The sequence below is a fragment of the Oryx dammah genome, unplaced genomic scaffold, assembly GCF_014754425.2.
Source record: "Oryx dammah isolate SB20612 unplaced genomic scaffold, SCBI_Odam_1.1 HiC_scaffold_13, whole genome shotgun sequence".
Taxonomy (NCBI): Eukaryota; Metazoa; Chordata; class Mammalia; order Artiodactyla; family Bovidae; genus Oryx; species Oryx dammah.
In genome coordinates, this window is record NW_024070197.1 from 30604185 (window position 1) to 30625644 (window position 21460).

Here is a 21460-nt window from a genome sequence, read left to right on the forward strand (position 1 = left end):
TGAGTTCTATCTATCTATCTACCTATGATTGTTTTAAGATGCTGATCTCTTAATTTCAAATGCATTTTAACATCCCTGAATTTTTAAACTCTCCTCCCCTCATGATGACTGTTTTTGACCTCGTATTTTACATCTTTTTGTTTTGTGTATCCCTTAACTGGTCATTGTAGATATAGATGGTTTTGCTGTTTTTGCCTTTTAACTTTCTCACTAGCTTTGTACGTGTTTGATTACTGTATATTTGCCTTTACTGATGAGCTTTTTCCTTTTATAATTTTCATGTTTCTGGTTGTGGCCTTTTCTTTTTCAGTTAGAAATCCCTTTAACATTTCTTGTAAAGCTGGTTTGGTGGTGGTAAACTCCTTCAGCTTTTGCCTGTATGTAAAACTTTATATCTCTCTATCAAATCTGAATGAAAGCCATGCTGGGTCCAGTATTCTAGGTAGTATGTTTCTCCCTTTTATCACTCTAAATATATCATGCCACTCCCTTGTGACCTTTTAATATTTTCTCTTTTTAAAAAATTTTTACCACTTTAATTACAGTGTGTCTTGGTGTGGTCTTCTTTGGGCTGATCCTGTTTGGGACACTGTGCTTCCTAAATCTGGATGTCTGTTTCCTTTCCTTGGTTAGGGAAGTTTTCAGGTATTATGTCTTCAGATATGTTCTCTTCCCCGTTCTTTCTCTCTTCTCTTTCAGGCTCTTATAGTATGAGTGTTAGTGTGCTTGATGTTGTCCCAGAGGTCTCTTAAACTGTCCTCATCTTTTTTTTTTCCTGTTCAGCTTCAGTGATTTCCATTTTTGTCCAGCTCACTGATTCATTCCTCTGTATAATTTAATCTACTGTTGATACCATCTAGTGTATTTTTCATTTCAATTATTATATTCTTCATCTCTCTTTAGTTCTTCTTTATATATTTTCTAACTCTTTGTTAAAAACATCTAGCTTCTCACTTTGTTTATTGTCCATTCTTTTCCTGAGCTCTCTGACCACCTTAATGATCATTACCTTGGACTCTTTATTGGATAGATTGCCTGTCTCTACCTCATTTGATTCTTCTCCTGAGGTTTTATTGTTCCTTCATTTGGAACATGTTCCTCCGTCACCTCGTGTTGCCTAAGTTGATGTTTTTATTTCTTTGTGTCTGGTAGTTGGCTATGCTTCCTGACGTTGGTGAGGTGGCCTTTTGTACAAGACATCCTGTGCGTCCCAGTAGCACACTGCCCTCTGGTCACAGAGCTGATACTCTAGGTGTGGGGCCTTCTGTTGTGGCAGGTTGATAGCCGTGGGTGGTCTGGTCGGCGCGGTTGGTCCCCAGTCTAGTTGTCGACCAAGACCCTGCCTAAAGCAGGGGGTGATTTTCAGAGAGAGTGGGGACTTGTGAGGTGGGCAACACCCCCAAAGTTGTCTCCTAGGTTATCTCAGGTATGTTGAGGAGACTAAATATGATAAGGAATGTAGGCAGTTGGCACAGTTCCTGGCATATACTTTGGGCTCTATGAATGGTATCCGCTATTATTCATTCATTGCCTTATTTAATAAGGACTTTTAAAGGGTGTGGTTTCTTAGATCCTATGCTAGGTACTTAGGACAAAGCTGTAAGGTCCTGTTGAGGTTTTTGTCAGGATTGAAAGAAATAATACATACAAAATATTTAGTGCAGTTCCTCACTCACAATAATGTTTCAGTAAATGTTGTCTATAAGTATTGAGTCTAATTGAAAAAGAGTGAGAAAAATTCTTACATTTTTTTCTCTATGTCTTTTGGTCACTTGGCTTACAGGACTGAGCCATGTTTGGTTACAAAAAATAGATTTTATTGATCAAAGTAATGTCAGCTGCCAGACTGATAGTTTTCAGATGTTGTTTTTAAGTCAGAATTAAAAGTTTAGGAATAACTGGCAAATAAAATAACACTGGCATCTTCTGAACGCAGGCACTTAAATCATTAAGAGTTAGCTAAGTTAAAAATACCCATGTGCAACGTGTGATTGTCTTTATTTTCCTGACCAAGAATGGACAGATCTGCCCATCTGCAGGAGACTTAAGTTGTGGTATAGCCACATGACAGAATTCTGCAATGAAGATGAACATACTTCAACCTCAAGCTATGTATGGGCAACTCACAAACACGGAGTTGAATGAAGGAAGCCAGACACTGAATGATTCTATTTATATGAGTTCCAAAACAGGAAAAGCACATCTATGGTATTATAAGTCTGGGCAGTGTTTGCCTTCGGAAAGGCATTGGCTGGGAGGGGGCTCCAGGCATGTTGGTAATGTTTCTTGAGCTGAGTGCTGGGAACACAGGTATATTTTGTAAAATTTTACTGGACAGCACACTTGTGTGCATTTTAATGTATGCTTGATATAGTTTGATAAAAAAGTTTTGAAAACTGATAGAATGCCCCTTCTTTCTGTACCTGCACAGCTCAGGCAGGAGAGGCAGGCTCCCTACTTGGTGATTGAGAAGGAACTAGATTTCCAGGTAGGGGGATAAAGGGAAAGGAAGTCATATTTATTCTGTCTGTGGAGAACTTTGTTTTGAGGTTCAGTAACAAAAATAGTTTCACATCTTCTGAACAATAATTTTCTCTTTTTGTTTATTTTAAAATATCTCTTGAATATTGTAAATGTTGCAACAGGGGGGCACTTTCCTCTGCAGTGGCTGCTACTGAAAGTTTTGAGGTCAGCCTCTGGCAAGTGCAGGAATTGTATCTTTAGATGTCATCCTGAGTTTTTTATTTCCTGTCTTTATTTTTCCCTTCCCAGTTCACTCATTTGTTTAAAAAAAATTGTAATGCGTGCATTTCCTTTGTCCAGATTCACTCACTTATTTTTGAGAAGTTGAGGTGTGTGTTTCCTTTACCCCTAGTCACTCATTTGTTAGAGAAAACATGATAGCATGTGTGTGTCTTTTTTTTCTTTTCTTTTTTAAAATTCAGTTGTGCTGTGTATCATGTGGGTTCTTAGTTCCACAACCAGGGATTGAACCTGAGGTCCCTGCATTTAAAATGTAGAGTCTTAACCACTGGATCACCATGGAAGTCCCAGTATATTTGTACCTTTTAGTGGCTTTGATTCTTTTGGAGAAAAATGGTGTACAAATAAACAAACCAGTGCAGAAAACATGGATGGCAACCTTATGTGTGTTGAGCATTTCCACCACTTATTTCAGAGGATGTTACAGGGGAAGAGTGTGGTTTGGAGGGGCTGACTTGGCACATAGGAGGTGCCCAATACACTGGTGAGGCGTTGGCCAGCAGGGCAAGGATGGAACACAGAGGACCACATGGGGCCTCTGCTTTCTCCAGCTGCCAGAAAGCAGAGAGAAGTTCACTCTGGTCTGGTTCAGGAGCTCTGGACTTGGAGCCAGAAAATCTGGGTTCCATTCACCCTCTTTATCATGGGCTGTGAGTCCTGTGACAAATCCCTTGTCCTTTAAGAAACTTTGTCCAGCAGAAGGTCTCCATCGGGTACTGCCTGGGGCCTGGGTCTCCTGTCCAGACTGTGGTCCCTCCCCTGGGGCAGCAACCAAATATGAAGGGGACTCTCTCTTTTTTTTTTTTTAAAGTTAAAATACAGTTGACTTTATGGGCTTCCCTAGTTGGTATGTGGTAAAGAATCCATTTGCCAATCAGAGAGACCTGGGTTCAATCCTTGGGTCAGGAAGATCCCCTGGAGAAGGAAATGGCAACCCACTCCAGTATTCTTACCTAGGAAATCCTATGGACAGGGGGCATGGCGGGCTACAGTCTATGGGGTTGTAAAGAGTTGAATACAACTTAGTGAGTGAAAAAACAACATTGTTGATTTACAATGTTGTGTTAATTACTGCTGTGCAGAAGAGTGATTCAATTATACCTATATATATACATTCTTTTTTAACATTCTTTTCTATTATGGTTTATCATAGGCTATTGAGTATAGTTCTCAGTGCCATACAGTACGACCGTGTTGTTTATCCATTCTGTATATAAAAGTTTACATCTGCTAACCCCAGCCCCCCCATCCCTCCCCCAAGCCCACTCCCCCTTGGCAACCAGCAGTCTGTTCTCTGTGTCTCATAAATAGCTTCATTTGTGTCATATTTTGGATTCCGCATGCAAGTGATCATATGGTATTTGTCTTTCTTGACTTACTTCACTTAGTATGATAATCTCTGCATCCATGTTGCTGCAAAGGGCATTGTTGCATTCTTTTATATTAGTCAGCTCAGTTATTCAGTTGTGTCTGACTCTTTGTGACCCCATGGACTGCAGCACACCAGGCTTCCCTGTCCATCACCAACCCCTGGAGCTTTCTCAAATTCATGTCCATCGAGTCAGTGATGCCATCCAACCATCTCATTCTGTGTCGTCCCCTTTACCTCTTACCTTCAGTCTTTCCCAGCATCAGACTCTTTTCCATTGAGTCAGCTCTTCACATCAGCTGGCCAAAGTATTGGAGCTTCAGCTGCAGCGTCAGTCCTTCCAGTGAATATTCAGGACTGATTTACTTTAGGATGGACTGGTTGGATCTCCTTGGAGTCCAAGGGACTGAATAGTATTCCATTGTATGTATATGCACCACATCTTCTTTATTCATCTATCGATGGACATTTCTGTTGTTCCCATGTCTTGGCTGTTGTGAATAGTGCTGCTGTGAACGTAGGGGGGCATGTATTTTTTTGAATTAGAGTTTTGTCCGGATATATGCCCAGGAGTGTGATTGCTGGCTCATATGGTAATTCTATATTTAGTTTTCCGAGGAGCCTCCATACTGTTTTCCACAGTGGTTGCACCAGCTTACATTCCCACCAACACTGTATGAGGGTTCCAAAGGGGACTCTTAACCCTGCCTCCTCTTTCTTTCTTGGCTCTCTCCACCAGAGTTCCTGGGGACGCTTGGTAACTTGGGAACGTTTAGTGCCACCTATTCACATTCACAGGACTCAGAAGAACAGGCAGTCGTGGAACCCAGCAAGATGGCTGGGGGTGCTTCAGTGAACCTGCACCTGCTCCCCTTAAGCAGGCTCAGCAGCTCAGGAGCCTAGGGGAGCTGGCAATCCAGGCAGGCAGACACAGACCGGCCCCCTCTCTTGCCCTCTCACTTGAGGAGTCTGTCTGCTCTTTGTTTTGAGCTGACCAGGGTGGACTTGAAATGCTGCTAGGAGAACTCATCTCCCAGAAGTATGTTAAGCATGTCCCCCAAATGCAGTACAGAAAGATTTACACCCCCAGCCTGGAGTAGCTGAGCCTTTGCCCTTGGGGGAGGCAGGGCAGAGGTCCTGCAGAGTCTTGTGAGTTTGACCCTCTGGAGAGTAAGCTGTTTCTTAGCCTCTCTGTTTGGACTATATTGCCTTGTTCCTTTTAACAACATCATGAGAAATGCTGGGCTGGGCTGGATGAAGCACAAACTGGAATCAAGATTGCTGGGAGAAATATCAGTAACCTCAGATATGCAGATGTTATCACCCTTATGGCTGAAAGTTACCACTCTTATGGCTAAAGAGCCTCTTGATGAGAGTGAAAGAGGAGAGTGAAAAAGTTGGCTTAAAGTTCAACATTCAGAAAACTAAGATCATGGCATCTGGTCCTATCACTTCATGGCAAATAGATATGGAAACAGTGGAAACAGTGGCAGACTTTATTTTTCTGAGCTCCAAAATCACTGCAGATGGTGACTGCAACCATGAAATTAAAAGATGCTTGCTCCATGGCAGGAAAGTTATGACCAACCTAGACAGCATATTAAAAAGCAGAGACATTACTTTGCCAACAAATGTCCATCTAGTCAAGGCTATGGTTTTTCCAGTAGTCATGTATGGATGTGAGAGTTGGACTGTAAAGAAAGCTGAGCGCTGAAGAATTGATGTTTTTGAACTGTGGTGTTGAAGAAAACTCTTGAGAGTCCCTTGGACTACAAGGATATCCAACCGGTCCATCCTAAAGGAGATCAGCCCTGGGTGTTCATTGGAAGGACTGATGCTGAAGCTGAAACTCCAATGCTTTGGCCACCTGATGTGAAGAGCTGACTCATTTGAAAAGACCCTGATGCTGGGAAAGATTGAAGGTGGGAGAAGAAGGGGACGACAGAGGATGAGATGGTTGGATGGCATCACCACCTCCGTGGACATGAGTTTGGGGGAACTCTGGGAGTTGGTGATGGACAGGGAGGCCTGGCGTGCTACAGTCCATGGGGTCAGAAAGAGTTGGACACAACTGAGCAACTGAACTGAACTGAACAATGTGCTGCAAGCATTGCATAAGCAGGGCACATGCTGCCCTCAATATAAGCTTTTTTCAACTCAGTCTGGAAGAAAGGACACCCCTCACTGCAGCATTGGCACTTCCTTAGATCAAGCCACACCCTATCTGAAGCCCTTCAGTAGTTTCCCATTGCTGTAGGGCCAGGTCTACTTTAGAAAGGACAGTCAAGATCCTTTCTGATCTGGTCCCTGCCTGCCTCTCTAGGTTCTACTTCAGTCACTTTCCCCTTCACCCCCTGGGCTCCACCCATCTCCAACATCTGAAAGCCCCCTTTGCAGCAGCTTCTCTGGCTTTATTTTCCCTCAGGTTGAATTAATATCTCCTTCATCTGGGGCCCCACAGCACACTTCACATTTCAAAGTGATAGAAATTGCGTAAGATTTTCTTTTGTGTTTGTACATACACGCCACCCTGTTCATGAGCCTTTGGAGGGGAAGAGCAAGAGTTACTCAGTACTGTGTCCCCAGCTCAGGATCTGGCCCAGGGCTCCATAAGCCTTTGCTGCACCAGTGGAGTTGGAGCATAAAGATACCTGCCACTGTGCTCCAACAGGGGACTGCCTCTGGAGCATCCTGTCTACTTGCGTGTTGTTCTCGTCCTTTTTCCTCCCTGTCGCTTCTCAGGGTATCTCTTCTAGCTTTCCTCCTCCTTCCATTTGATAGTTATAAGCTTCACAGAAGAGCTGTAGCTTTCTTGAGAGAACAGTACCCTTGATTGCTAAATGAATATGCTATATTCACAAACCAGGTTGGGTGAGAATGACTGCATTCTTACCAGGACATTGCTAACTGCATAGCAGTCCTTTAGAAGTCAAAGCATACTCTTTTTTTTTATTTAAAAAATAATTTTAGACTCACAGAAGAATTGCAAACATAAGAGTTCATGTATATCCTTCACCCAGATTCCCCTAGTGATAACGAGTTATACAGCCATAGTACAATGATCAAAACCAGGAGAGTAACGTGGGTACGATATTTTATTGTATCCTATGTGACATTCTCTAGTTCTCACTAATGTTCCTTTTCTGTTTCAATATCTGCTTGAGGATCCCCACTTGCTTGTAGCTGTGTCTCCTCAGACTCTTCCAGTCTATAACAGTTCCTGATTTCTTCCCTTGCTTTTATGAACTTGACATCTCTGAGGAGTGCCGATCAGTTACAGAGAAGCATTTTCTTTGCTTCTGGTTGGTTTCCAGATGATTGAAGTTCCTGGAGGTGTGTGGTCAGGATGAGTTCTAGATGAGTGCTTCTTTTTCCTTTCCCTGTCATTCTGCTTGATTCCCTTGGGATTCTCTGGAGCAGGAGTCAGGGGAAGAAGCCCTTCTGTGGAGGTGACCAGTGCTTCTTGACCTTGGGTGGTTACCGCCACAGTCAGAGTTCCCAGTCACATCTGCAGTCAGTTATACAGGTAACCATGCACCTTGACCTCGGGGTGGCGCAGACTCCTCCTTGCTCCTCCTCCTTCTCCGCATGTCTCCCCTTGCCCAGCTGTCCTTGTTGATAAGAGGTGAGAGGAGGAGGCTTCAGGACTGGCACACCTGTGCACACACTTTCCTGGAGTCACGCTCTCTGAGACACCTTTGCAAAGTCTGCTCAGGGACTGGCTGGTGTATAGGGTAAGGGGGACCATGTGCTGAGCCTTGTAGGCCCCCTGCTGCTCCACCAGTGATGAGCTGTGTGGGCCATGAAGTTAGGGACAAGGGCAGAGGCCTGGGAGAGGAGGCAGCGGTGGTACCAAAGTGTCAGTCAGCTCAGCCCCAGCACATTCAATCAGAGTACTTTCAGGCAATCCTGAGCTTTTTGAGGAATGATGGAAGAACATCCTAGAATCCAGTCACTTAGTTTATTCACTCACATTTTCATCTGCCCATTTATTTGAACAGAGTAAGGCCTGGTTCATTTTTATTGTTATGTTGGTTATTGCTGTCATTAAGTATGAGGACCTAGGGATGAATACAACTCAAGCCCTGCCCTCAGAGTGCTGAAGGGGGTGAGGAAGAAGGGAGGCAAGTCCATAGAAGACCTCAGCACCATGAGACAGGGGCTCTGTTGAAGGGATATATTAAGTTTGTGGGAACAAGGGAGAGGGAGTGAGTTAATTGTGACAAGGATGTGAGGTGGATAGGGCAGGTGATGCTAAAGGATTTAGAAGAGTTAGGCTGACAAACAGTGAAGGAACTCATGTTCCATCTAGGGGAACAGTCCGTGCAGGGGCCTGGAGTACAGAAAGCCTGTGGCTAGTGAAGAAATAGAAAGCTCTCCACACCTTCACTCCTTCATTCAGCTACCCATTGGTTCTGGGCCAGCTTTTCTGGGAACAGAGCCACGGAGGTGAGGCAGATCTGGCCTTGCCTAAAGTCTCACAGCCAGGGTGCGGAGCTGTACAGTTATTATGAGAGCACAAATACACATAGTGCTTTAGGGAGGAGAGAGGGATGGTAGGGAAGCCTTCTTGGAGGAGGATATCTTTGAGGTTTGATTGGAGAAGGGGTTGAGCAATAAAGAAGCAGAGATGGTCACTCTTTGTAGAGAGAGTATCATGTGCCAAGGCTCAGGGGTCATCTGTTTATTCATTCACTTATTATATTTATTCATTCAACAAATATGTATTGAATACCAGCTATGTGTCTGTACTATGCATAGAGATTTCAAAGTGAACAATTATGGACCTCACATGAAGAGTTTTAGTTACTTTAGGCTAAATCACGCTTTGGTGACAACCCCCAAATCTCAGTGGTTTACGACAGTCAAAGTTTATTTATTAATTTTTGTTTGCTTATTTTTGGCTGCACTGAGTTTTCTTTCCTGTTCTTGGGCTTTCTCTAGTTGTGGTGAGTGAGGGCTGCTCTTGGTTGTGGTGAGCAGTCTTCTCATTGAAGTGGCTTCTATTATTGTGTAGCACTGGCTCTAGGCACGGGCTTCAGTAGTTGTGCACAGGCTGAGTTGCTCCGTGGCATGTGGGATTTTCCCAGACTAGGGATTGAACCCCTGTCCCCTGCATTGGCAGGGGGAATCTTAACCATTGGACCACCAGGGAAGTCCATTAAGGTGTATTTTTCACTCAAGTTATGTGTTCATTGCTGGTGGCAGAGAGGAGAGATGGTAGAACCATGAACTGCTCCAAAGAGGCAAATGTCTCTTCCACTCTCATTTGGGAAAGTGCATCACCTGGCCAAGTTTGACATCAGTGGGTAGGGATGTGGGTAAACCTCCCACAGAGAAGGGCAGTGCATATTTTGACCAATAAGGCAACCTACCGTATGGTCTGAGGAAAGGTAGCTTAATATGACTGGAATGTCCAATATGAGCCCAACTAAGAAAAGAAATTTTAAGGAGAAACCAGATCATGCACGGCCTTGAGTACCAGGCTGAAGGGTTTGGACTCTAATGTCTGGCAGTGGAGAGCCATGGCAGGTTTGAAAATTTCTACTGAGGACTGTTCAGCAAAGAAGTGTAAGATCTCATCTGCACTTTAGAAAAATCATTTCAGTATTAGCAGGAGAGTGGCTGGCAGGGGTTTAAGCTAGAGATAGGAAGAATAATTGGGAAATGTGGGGGGTACCATAGTACGGAGAACGAAGTGGGTTCCAACTAAGGTTGGAACAGTAGAGAAGAGGAGGAGAGGGCTTCAAGAGATGCCAGGACTAGAATCGAGGGAATGATTGTTCAACAGATAGTTCAGAGAGAAAGAAGGAACGAGTATGTGTTCCAGTGACGCCTTGTGCACCAGTGAAGTAACCAATAAATTAATTGCTTATAGAGTGAGACCCTGATCAAATGTTTCTCCATTAACATTTTTTTTATAATTTAAAAAATTTAATGCTTACTTTTTTGGAGTATATGTTCTATGATTTTGACGAATGCATAGACTTATGTAACCACTGCCACAGTGAAGATAATGAAAAGTCTTCCTTGTGGAGCTTCTCTTTGTTAAGCCATTCTTCCCCTACAGCTCCTGGAAACCCTGATCTGTTTTCTGCTGGTATAGTTTAGCCTTTTTCAGAATGTTGTATAAACGGAATCATGTGGTACGTAGCTGGAGAAGGGCATGGCAAGAATACTGGAGTGGGTTGCCATGGACAGAGGAGCCTGGTGGGCTACAGCCCACGGAGTTGCAAGGAATCCCACAGGACTGAGTGACTAACAAACATACACACATAGTAGCCTTTTAAGTCTACCTCCTTTTACTTAGCATAGTGCACTTGAGATTCATTCAAGTGTTTGCATGTATCATTGATTCCTTTCTATTGCTAAGTAGTATTTAATTGTATGGCTGTACCACATGTGTGTTTTTTTAAAAAATGCCCCAGATCACTTTTCATTAGTCTCCACACTCTGCGAAATGTTGACTTTTTATGTGATACCCCAGGCAGGGCATTTCTGTTTCTTGCTGAACACCTTGTGTCTGTAGGTCTCCCTGTGCTGTCAGGAAATGCCTTTTCTGGTTGGTTTCCTAGGTTCAAAGGTAGAGTTTTGCTTGCTTTCTTTGATGTGAGGACTCATTTCCTGCTTAGAGTCCCATATGAAAACAACCCCCCCTGCCTTGCACAGCTTCCTGTGTAACATCATCAAACATCCCACCAGCAACTGTTACTCAGGAGCATCACAGGTTAACTGCACTTCCTACACCTTATGCTACAAAAGCCTTTTGCAAAGTCCTGTGAAGTCCCTGAGAGTTGGTGGACACTCAACTTTCCCAGACATATCCAGATTGCCTTTGGCTGCCTGTGGAAATTGGTCTCAGCCTATTCTCTTATATCTTTGAGTAATGTAGTATAAGAGTAATGTAAGATTTTCTATGCATTTCAGAATCCTGTGGGGTCACTTGGCTAGAAAACCATGTTTTCTTCATTCCACAGATTATAATAGTTCAGATCCAGAAAGTTGCTGGAAATTTGGGGTTAAACAGCTGCAAAGGCTCCAAAGCTGCAGCTCCAAAGATGCAGGTCCCACAGGACAAAGTTCAAAGGAATGATTGTGAAGTCACTCAGTCGTGTCTGACCCTTTGCGACCCATGGACAGTAGCCTACCAGGATCCTCCGTCCATAGGATTTTCCAGGCAAGAATACTGGAGTGGGTTGCCGAAAGGAATGATTAAAAACAGCAACAACCATTTTGCTGAGTTCAGAAGCAATTACTTTAAAAAGCTATCTGTTGCATTAGTAGATAGTAAACTAAAAAACTTTTTTTTAAGATTAAACTTTAAATGATATGTGGGGACAAACTTTGCTTATCAAATTTGCTATTTTTCAATGAGAAGAAAGTGTTTACAAGTTACCATTAAAATAACATTCTTTTCTACTTACAAACATAATGCATGCTAATTAAAGAAAGTTAGAAAACACAGAATTAAGAAAAATTATTCATAATTTCCAAACCTGGATATGGATATCTGCAAGTAAAAATGTTGAGATCTGACTGTTAATAATGCACTGGGTTCAGCCTTTTCGTTTGACCTTGAATTTAGCTCAAGATGACCAGGTCACATGATTTAATGGCTGCCCAGCATTGTTTTATGGATCTGCCATTATTTACCTTATTAGTCTTTTATTGTTGGGCATTTCTGTTGTTTCCTATTTTTTACTTTACATATACATGAAATTAACACTGTGGCAGATATACCCTGTGCTTGTCTCTTAGTCTATATCCTTAGAAGGGGAATTGTTGGGTGGTCTGGGGTTTTGGTTGCAAAGATCAGAGATTCAGCCTGTCATTTTGAGGACAGTAGAATTTATGGTAAGGATTCTTAACCTGGGAGATGCCTGGAACCAAGGTGCTCAAGGATGGCTGCTCTTTCTGGCCTAAGAATCAATGCTCCAGGATTGACTTGGCAAATGTGGAGTGCAGCAGAGCTGGAGGGCTGAGTGTGGAGGGAGAGGCTCCTGGTGCATGAAGGGTGGGGTGCACATCCAGGGCCAGCTGCTTCCGCTAGTTGAGATTCTCCATGTCATCGGAGCTACTGGAGGTCACAGGTAACCCATCTACTCGAGAAGGTGGGGAACCAAGTACTTGCCTTTCTTTTCCCATTAGAGACTGGCATGAGGGGAGATGCAGAGCAAGTTGTGGGGCTGGACTCTATAGCCCCCTGTCTGATCAAGGTTCTGTCAAGGTCCAGGCCCCTCAGAACCAGAGGTGTATGTTAGTATACCCAGGTGTTCCATCTCAGGGATGCTGGAGAGACCTGAGCATGTGTTGAGGCCCTGTGCCCCCTAGTGGTCACTTTCTCCATTACTAGCACAGTGGGCATGGATGAAGTTTCCTGCAGCCTCTAAGCCCCCAATCTAGGGAAATCTCTTGCAGAGCCATACTTTTCTGGGAGTCAAAGGCATGTGCTACTCCCAACTCTGTCTTAACTTGCTGTGTGACTCTGGCTACTTTTTATTTCACAGAGCCTTCAGGTTGGCCAGAGGGGAGAGCTTAGGGCCTTCCCAGAAGGATAGAGTTCCGGAAAGATCCCTTTCTGGGTCTCATTTGCGTGCATGTGTGCTCAGTCATGTCCGACTCTTTGCGACCCCATGGACTATAGCCCGCTAGGCTCCACTGTCCATGGAATTCTCCAAGCAAGAATACGGGAGTGGGTTGCCATTCCCTTCTCCAGCGTCTCACTTTAGTCATCTGTGAAATGAGGAAAGTGATGCTGGCCTCATTTGACTTGAGGAAGGGCTCAGAACCTCTTTAGCTTCTTCTGCCCACTTTGGCCTGGTGGGGCCCCCAGAGTTGGCTGGAGCAAGTGTGTGCCGTGTGGTAAGCAGATTCCAGGGAGCACTGGGTTTGTGCCCTTTCATGGCATCCACTAAAGGCTGCGAACTGAGAGATGAGCTCTCTGGTTTCATGAGGATCACTCCTGCCACCTCAGGGTAAACAGGAGTCAGAGAGAATGTGGCCAGGGTGGCATTTGTGCTCAGAGCCAAGCCTCTCTGAAAGGCTAGAGGGATAGGGACTCCCTGATTTGGGAGTGCCTGGGAGACTTGTCAAACTTTATTTTTTTGGGCTCCCAAATCACTGCAGATGGTGACTGCAGCCATGAAATTAAAAGATGCTTACTCCTTGGAAGGAAAGTTATGACCAACCTAGATGGCATATTGAAAAGCAGAGACATTACTTTGCCAACAAAGGTCCATCTTGTCAAGGCTATGGTTTTTCCAGTGGTCATGTATGGATGTGATACTTGGACTGTGAAGAAAGCTGAGTGCTGAGGAACTGATGCTTTTGAACTATGGTGTTGGAGAAGACTCTTGAGAGTCCCTTGGACTGCAAGGAGATCCAACCAGTCTATTCTAAAGGGGATCAGCCCTGGGTGTTCTTTGGAAGGACTGATGCTAAAGCTGAAACTCCAATACTTTGGCCACCTCATGCGAAGAGTTGACTCATTGGAAAAGACTCTGATGCTGGGAGGGATTGGGGGCAGGAGGAGAAGGGGATGACAGAGGATGAGATGGCTGGATGGCATCACTGATTTGATGGACGTGAGTGAGTTTGAGTGAACTCCAGGAGTTGGTGATGGACAGGGAGGCCTGGCATGCTGTGATTCATGGGGTTGCAAAGAGTCAGACACAACTGAGCGACTGAACTGAAGTGAACTGAACTGAACTGGGAGACTTCTTAGAACAGAAAGTAGTACACAGATCTCATGGGCTTCCGGGGTTGGACAACTGTGAGTTCAGAGGGCAGACACTTCAATCATGAAAATAGAGCTCAAAAACCAATCTGAGGGGGTGACATCAGCAGGAATGGCAGAAAAAGGAAATCCTCTTTTTCATAAAAGCAATGAGAACACTGGGGAAAATGATCAAAATCAAACTTTTCAGAACTTTGGAAATTATCCAAAGGCTTGAAACAATCCAAGGAGTATTCATGGAAAACAAATAGCTAAGGGAATTCCCTGGCAGTCCAGTGGTTAGGAGTGGTTAGGACTCAGCACTTTTACTGCCAAGGGCCAAGAACTGGTCAGTGAGCCAAGATCCCACAAGCTGCTTGGCATGGCAAGCAAGAACAAACATCAACAACGAAACAAAAAAGAAATGGCAAAAACCAAATGGCTAAATTGTGGTAAGAAGAGTTAACTTTGCAGTGTTTTAACTTGCCTTAGTCCCATCCACTTCTCTCTAGCCCAGTAGTCACCTTGAAACCCAATAGCTCCACAGTTGTAGTGAAAATCAGCTGCCTGGCAACTACTGGAAGGAGCAGAACAGAATATAAACTCCTCCAAAGCTCAGTTCCTTGATACCTGGTGTCTTTTGACCTATCTGGTGCTTCCTTAGGTGAGCTCCCTTGAAAGGTTGTGTTTATTTGACCCAACTTGAAGCTTGCTTAATGCAAACAAGTGTTTCTTTTTTTTTTTCTGCTGAGAACATTTGTTGAAAATGATCAGCAAGAGTCTTTTAACATCACAGTTACCTTAGGCAGTGATAACAGGCAGGGCAAACAAGAAGCCAACCAAAAAATTTAAAGGAAAGCTTAAAGAATAAGCTGTCCACAGAGGGCTTTGAAAAACTTGGCATATTCCTAGGAATCTAAAAGCCCACTCATATGTGTAGGGCTGTGCACATTCTCAGGGAAGACCTGGAAAGGCCCTAAGCTCTCACCTCTGGCTCATCTTGAAACTCTGTGCAACAGAAAGTAAAGGCTGAGACAGACTTGTAAACTGTCTGCCTGAGCATTGAAGGAGTTCCCCAACACACACAAAGAATCCCTTGGCAAATGCTAAGAGACTTCTTCCTTCCAGGCGTTTAAGGGACTCTGTCCAGTCACTAACTGACTACTACCAAAGAGAGTAGCACATGGACCGTGACTGCAGCCATGAAATTAAAAGACACTTGCCCCTTGGAAGGAAAGCGATGACAAACCTAGATAACATGTTAAAAAGCAGAGACATCACTTTGCTGACAAGGTCCATATTGTCAAAGCTGTGGTTTTTCCAGTAGTCATATACAGATGTGAGAGTTGGACCATAAAGAAGGCTGAGTGCCAAAGAATTGATGCTTTTGAATTTTGGTGCTGGAGAAGACTCTTGAGAGTCCCTTAGACTTCAAGGAGATCAAACCAGTCATACCTAAAGGAAATCAATCCTGAATATTCAAGAGCTATGGCTGAAGCTGAAGCTCCAATACTTTGGCCACTTGATGTGAAGAGCCAACTCATTGAAAAAGACTCTGATGCTTAGAGAGATTGAAGGCACAAGAAGTGGGCAGTAGAGGATGAGATGGTTAGATGGCATCACCAACTGAATGGACATGAATTTCAGCAGACTGGGTAGTAGTGGACGACAGGGAAGCTTGGTGTGCTGCAGTCCACGGGGTCACAAAGAGTCAGACATGACTTACCGACTAAACAATAACAGTCAAAGAGAGACTTCAGTAGCTACACACAGCAAACGAAAGTCAACAAACAAACTGTAGCACCAAGAAAACCTAGCAACAACAAACTCTGGTTTCCACAGTTGCCATGTTGTATTATTCAAATATCTAATTTTCTACAAAAATTATGACACATGCCAAGAAATAAGAAAAATTGGCCCATTGACAGGAAAACAAGCAATCAACAAGAAACTATCCCTAAAGAAACCCAAATGTTGGTCTTATTAGACAGATACTTTAAGCCAGTTATTTAAAATTTGTCCAAAGAACTAAATGAACCCATGTCTAAAGAATGAAAGAGAAGTATGAGACTGATGTGTCATCAGATAGGGGATGTCAATAAAGAGGCTTTAAAAAGAACCAAGTAGAAATTCTGGAGTTGAAAGTATAGTAAGTGAAATAAAAATTCACTTGACGAGCTCAAGAGCATATGTGAGCTGGCTGAAGTAAGGGTCAGCCAACCTGAAGATAGGTAAAATGAGATAATCTGGTCTGAGGAACAGAAAGAAAAAAGAAGTGAATAGAAATCTAGATATCCATAGGAAATTAGCAGGTATATTAACAAATGCATAATGGGAGTCCCACAGGAGAGGAGGCCTTCCCTAATAGCTCAGATGGTAAAGCATCCACCTGCAATGCAGGAGACCTGGGTTCGATACCTGGGTCGGGAAATCCGCTAGAGAAGGAAATGGCAACCCACTCCAGTATTCTTGCCTGGAGAATTCCATGGACAGAGGAGTCTGGAGGGCTCCAATCCATGGGGTCTCAAAGAGTTGGATACAACTGAGCAACTAACACACACAGAGGAGAGGAGAGAGTGAGATAGAATATTTGAAAAAATCATGGCCCCAAACTTCTCAAATTTGATAAAAATATTAATATATACTTTCAAGAAGTTCAGTGGATTCCAAGTAAGATCAACTCTAGAACCTATCCTAGGCACATCATAATAAGACTATTGAAAATCACAGACTGAGGGACTATTGATAGCAGCAAGAGAGAAATAATTTATCACATAAAACTTTCCTCAATAAGATTAACAGTCAACTTCTCATCAGAAGCCAACGAGGTCAGAAGGCCATGGGATGAAATTCAAAGGGCTGAAAGAAAAGGGATATCAACTGTTAATTCTGTATCTACCAAAACTATCGTACAAAAAAAATAAACGTGAAATCAAGTCTTCCCAGATAAAATGGAGAGATTCCTCACTAGAAGACTCTCCCTACAGAAAATACTAAAGGGATCATTCAGGCTGAAGTGATAGACAGTAGACAGTAACTTGAATTCACATGAAGAGATAAAGATCAGTGATAAAAGTAACTATATAGGTAGATACAAAAGACAGTATATATGTAGCTTGTAATTCTTTTTCCCCCCTCCTATATGATTTAAGAGACAACTGCATAAATAAAGCAATAAATACACATCTGTGTTGGCATACAATGCATAACTGTAATACGCGCAACAGTGACGCCACAGAGGAGGCGGGGAGGAAGTGGAGATATTAGGGGCAAGGCTTTGTACACAACTTAAATTGAGTTGCTACAAATTTTACCTGGATTATTCTAAGTTAAGAGTTAAGATTTTAAGTATAATTATTAGGAGAACCACTAAGAAAATAACAAAAAATACAGTAAAAGAAATTGCAGGAGGATTAAAATAGTAAACTAAAAGATATCTGATTCACATAAAAGAGGCAATAACGGGATAACAGAAGAACACAAAAGGCAAGACACAGAAAACAAAGAGGCAAATGACAGACATAAATCCTGCCTTACTAGTAATCACATTAACTGTAAAAGGATTAAATACTTCAATAGCACAGACTGTAGGGATGGATAAACTGCCACGATCCAACTATGTTTTATTCACAGAAGATACTTTATATTAAAAGACACAAATAGGTTGAAAAGGAAAGGATAGGAAAGATATACCATGTAAACAGTAACCAAAAGACAGCTGGAGTGACTGGACTAATATCAGACAAATCGGACTTTAAAATAAAAATTGTGACTACATACAAAGAGGTACATTTTATAATGCTAAAAGGGTCAGCCTATCAAGAAGAAGATACAATTATAAGCCTATATGCCTCTAACAACAGAGACCCAAAATACATGAAGCAAAAACTGACAGAATTGAAGGGAGACATATACAATTCAACAGTACTAGTTGGAGATTTTAGCACTAAACTTTCAATAAAATTTAAATACTAGCGAGAAAGAAGATCAGTGTGGAAACAAAAGACTTGAACAGCCCTAACATACCACTATAGAACACTCCATCACAACAGTAGAATACACACCTCTCTCCAGTGCAGGCGGAACATTCTCCAGGATAAACTATATATTAGGGTATAAAACTAGTATAAATTTACTAGTTTTAAATCATAAACTTTACAAGGATTTAAATCATAAAAATTCTCTGACCACAGTGGAATGAAATTAGAAATCAATAATGGAAGGACATTGGAAAATTCCCTAATATTTGGAAATTAAACAGTACATTTCAAATAACCGATGGATCAAGAAGTCACAAGGGAAATTAGAGCAAAATTGGAATTAAGACATATTGACCCCCTGAGAGCTCCAAGAAGTAGTGTTTATCCAGACCACAGTTTGCAAAATGCCATCCCTGAGAGATACACTGCCCAGAAAACCCTGCTGGCAGGGGCAAGGAGCCAGGGGCCTTGCTGAAGTGAGTTTCATCTCTCACCTCCACAATTCAAGTCCTAAGTCTGTCAGGGAGGCCTCCTATTCTCATTTTTGATTGCTTCCTATTCTCATTTTTGACTTCCAGGCAGGACCTCAGTGTTGGGGTTCACACACCCGGGTGAAGTGACAGCTGCTCAGTCACTGTTGTTAGCCAGCTAATTAGAGATTGATTTCCTCCCTCACTGCTGATGTATCTCACCCACCTGGTCCATTTGCCAATTGGAAAAGGTGTGGGAGCTCAGCTGCCAGAGGCCCTGCCTGTTGTCTAGAGTCCGGGTGGGACTGGGGGCCATGTGCAGGCTGAGGGAAGGCACGGGCCTCTGGGAGGAGACCAGGATGGACGAGGAGTCCCTTGTTATTCTCTGCTGCAGTCACTTTCCTACAGTGTGCGTCTGAAGTCCTGACCGCAAGTGTCACCTTGCACTCTGGGTTCCTTTGGTGGTGGTGGTGGTGCTGGTGGTGGCATGTATGTGCTTCTATTTCTCATGAGCTCACTTAGCTCTAGAAAGAGACGTATTTCAAGATTTTTCTTTATTTAGTTATTTAAAAAAATACAATATGTTCCATGCACCAGTGTAGCCTATATATATGTATATATAGTCATTATTAGTAGAGCAATTACTACAATGATAGGAAACAGACGGTTACAGGAATTTCTTGATCCAACTAAAAAACCCGAAATAAAATTGTTAACCTAAATAGCAACCTGCTAATTATGCAAATACCCTTATTCTATATGTCTGTGAGAGCTAGAAATGTGTTAAGTATTATTAGTATAAAAAATATTAAAAACCTAGTTATTAGTTAAAGATTAAAAGTCAGTGTTATCTACAATCCCCTAAATTGAGGGGCCTTGCCCACAGCAGGAGCCTTGGTCCATGACAGAGGGTGAATTGGAAAATTTGCCTCCTTTCTCCTCTCCCGTCTCCTGTTGAGAGATGCCCTCTCCCCAAGACGTGTCTGCAGTGGAAAGTTCCATATGTGGCTGAAAGTGGAAGAGACACAGGCGACCACAGGACTTGAGCAGGGGCCTTGCCTTCTGCAGGGAGGGGGCCCTGCCGGGGTTCCCTGAGATGTGGCAGCAATGAGGTGTGAAGACAAACGACACAGCTCTGTTGTGCAGTCATGGGTCACACCTGAAGTGCCACCATGCCAAGAGGTCAAGAGTAGATGGAAAGAAAGAAAAAAGAGCATGACCGAGTGACCAGGAGCGGTGGGGAGAGGTCTTTTGCTCTGGGAACACCTGCCCAGCTTCCCAGGCAAAACTGGAGGGGTGTCATGAGTCTCAGATTGGGGTCACAGTGACCCCCAGCCCCTTCTGGAGGGAGTGGGTGTGAAGGTGGCCCTCACCCTAGGATCGGGTGTCACACTTGCTCCCCACTGCTCCTCCAGGGAGAATTCACAGTTGCTTCAGAGTTCAACAAGCCACTTCCCTGACCTTGGCTGGACTTTCAATACACAGTACAGCATAGTTGCAGGCACGGCGGGCCAGCGAGGTCACCTCAGGACCCAAGGCTGGGAGATGTCCAGGGGCCTTTCCTCTCTTGACAGGCCTGGGGAGAGGCTGAGAAATGGAGGGGCACTTGGGAGCAGTGAGGAAGCTGAGGTGGGACAAGCGTGATGGGTGGTCGTCGTCTCTGGTAGGACAGGGCTACAGAGAGTCTTGCCCCATGGTAATGCTGCCCAGCCTTTTGCCTCCAGGATGACAGGCACCAGGGCCTCCCCAGCCTCCCCAAGGGGTTCAGGGACCTCAAGGGAAGACCCCCCCACCCCAACCCCTGCAGCAACTGAGCATAAGCTGCTTTGAAGAGCCAGAGAGAATCTTTGAGTTGGACCCGTGATTCCAGGTGACAGGGTTATATGGATGTCTCAAGCCAGACAGCATACCAGCCTTGATTTCCCAGCATTTGGGGAGTAGCCATGGCTGAAATATGTTCCTGGACGTTTCAGGAACTTGGCTTTTGCCAACCAAGGTGGTGAAGTCTCTGTGGCCTGCGAGGAAGGGCTGTCAGGCTGGGACAGTGCTGCGTTTGGAGGCCTCCGTGCCTTGTGTCCGACTAGCCTGAGCTGCAAGTGGTCTGGCTCCCAGGCCCAGAGGCCCGTGGCCCCCTAATACACCAGCTCCTCCTGGGGGTCTGAGCCGTACAGCTCGGCCAGCATCTTGAACCTGGGTCCCCAGTCATTGAGAAAGTCATAATCAATGTCCGAGTCCGATGAATCCGTGCCCAGGGAGCTGAGAGACTCGGCAATGGACTCGGCGCCCTCGTAGCCGTAGATGTGCAGCGTGTCATAGGGCGGGCCGCCGCCGTCGTGGTCCGCCTCGTCCTTCTTCACCCCGATCATTGCGGCCATCTCCCCGGGTGCATGCGCCCCAGGCGCTTGCCGGGGTGGCTTCTGCACCTGAGCGTAGAGGGACGGCCTCGAGTCCAGCGCCGGGCGCGGGGGCTTGGCCCCACCGTGGCGTGCTGAGTTGAGCACTGACACGTCGTAGCTGGTGGTGTCCATCTCGCCACCTCCCTCCTCATCGTAGGTGACCAGCTGCTCGTGGATCTCTGGCACGCTCTTGCCATGAGCACGGGCCTGCTTCCGGAGCCGCCTCCGTAGAACGATGAGGAGGGTGATCACTGCGGTCAGTGAGCCAGAGCTGGTTAGGCTGGGCGGAGGCTTATGCCCTCCCTTCCACCTCCTCCAGGTCCACCTGCTCCCTCCCCTCCTCCCTGGGCAGCCCTGGGCAGCCCAGCTCCTGGTGGCACGTGGGCCAACACAGAAGCTTTGGTTCCATCTGGTCTCATGGTGGGTCCACCCTCAGCACCCTCCCTCCCAGCCCAGAGCCATGTCCATCCCACCCCCACCCCAGGGCATGATCCTTGTTGGTGTCACTGGCCACAGTAGGGTTGGGAGGAGAGGAACACAGTGGACCTTCTCTCAAGTTCATTTTCTCCTGCCACTCTCCTTCCCATCTAACTGCATCCTCACTTCCTCCCACCTCTTAGCACTGTGACAAATTCTCTGTCATCTGCAAAGGCCAGGAGGCCATAGGTTGGGGCAGAAGAGGGGAAAAGATGGAGCTGGAATTTGGGGTGCAAAGATTCTGAGCCATGATGATGACGGTGGGTCGTGACGGTGCTGGTGGACATGGC

At 44.6% G+C, this 21460-nt stretch overlaps 1 protein-coding gene across 1 annotated transcript in view; it reads right to left on the reverse strand.

Annotated features, from left to right (window-relative positions):
• Positions 1–17438: 17438 nt before the first annotated feature.
• CDH5 (cadherin 5) overlaps positions 17439–21460 on the reverse strand; it is a 43680-nt gene continuing 39658 nt past the window's right edge. Inside the window, exon 12 of the mRNA XM_040253442.1 lies at positions 17439–20944. Coding sequence (XP_040109376.1) covers positions 20430–20944 — 515 coding nt within the window. The 3' untranslated portion in view covers positions 17439–20429. The remainder of the gene's footprint in view (positions 20945–21460) is intronic.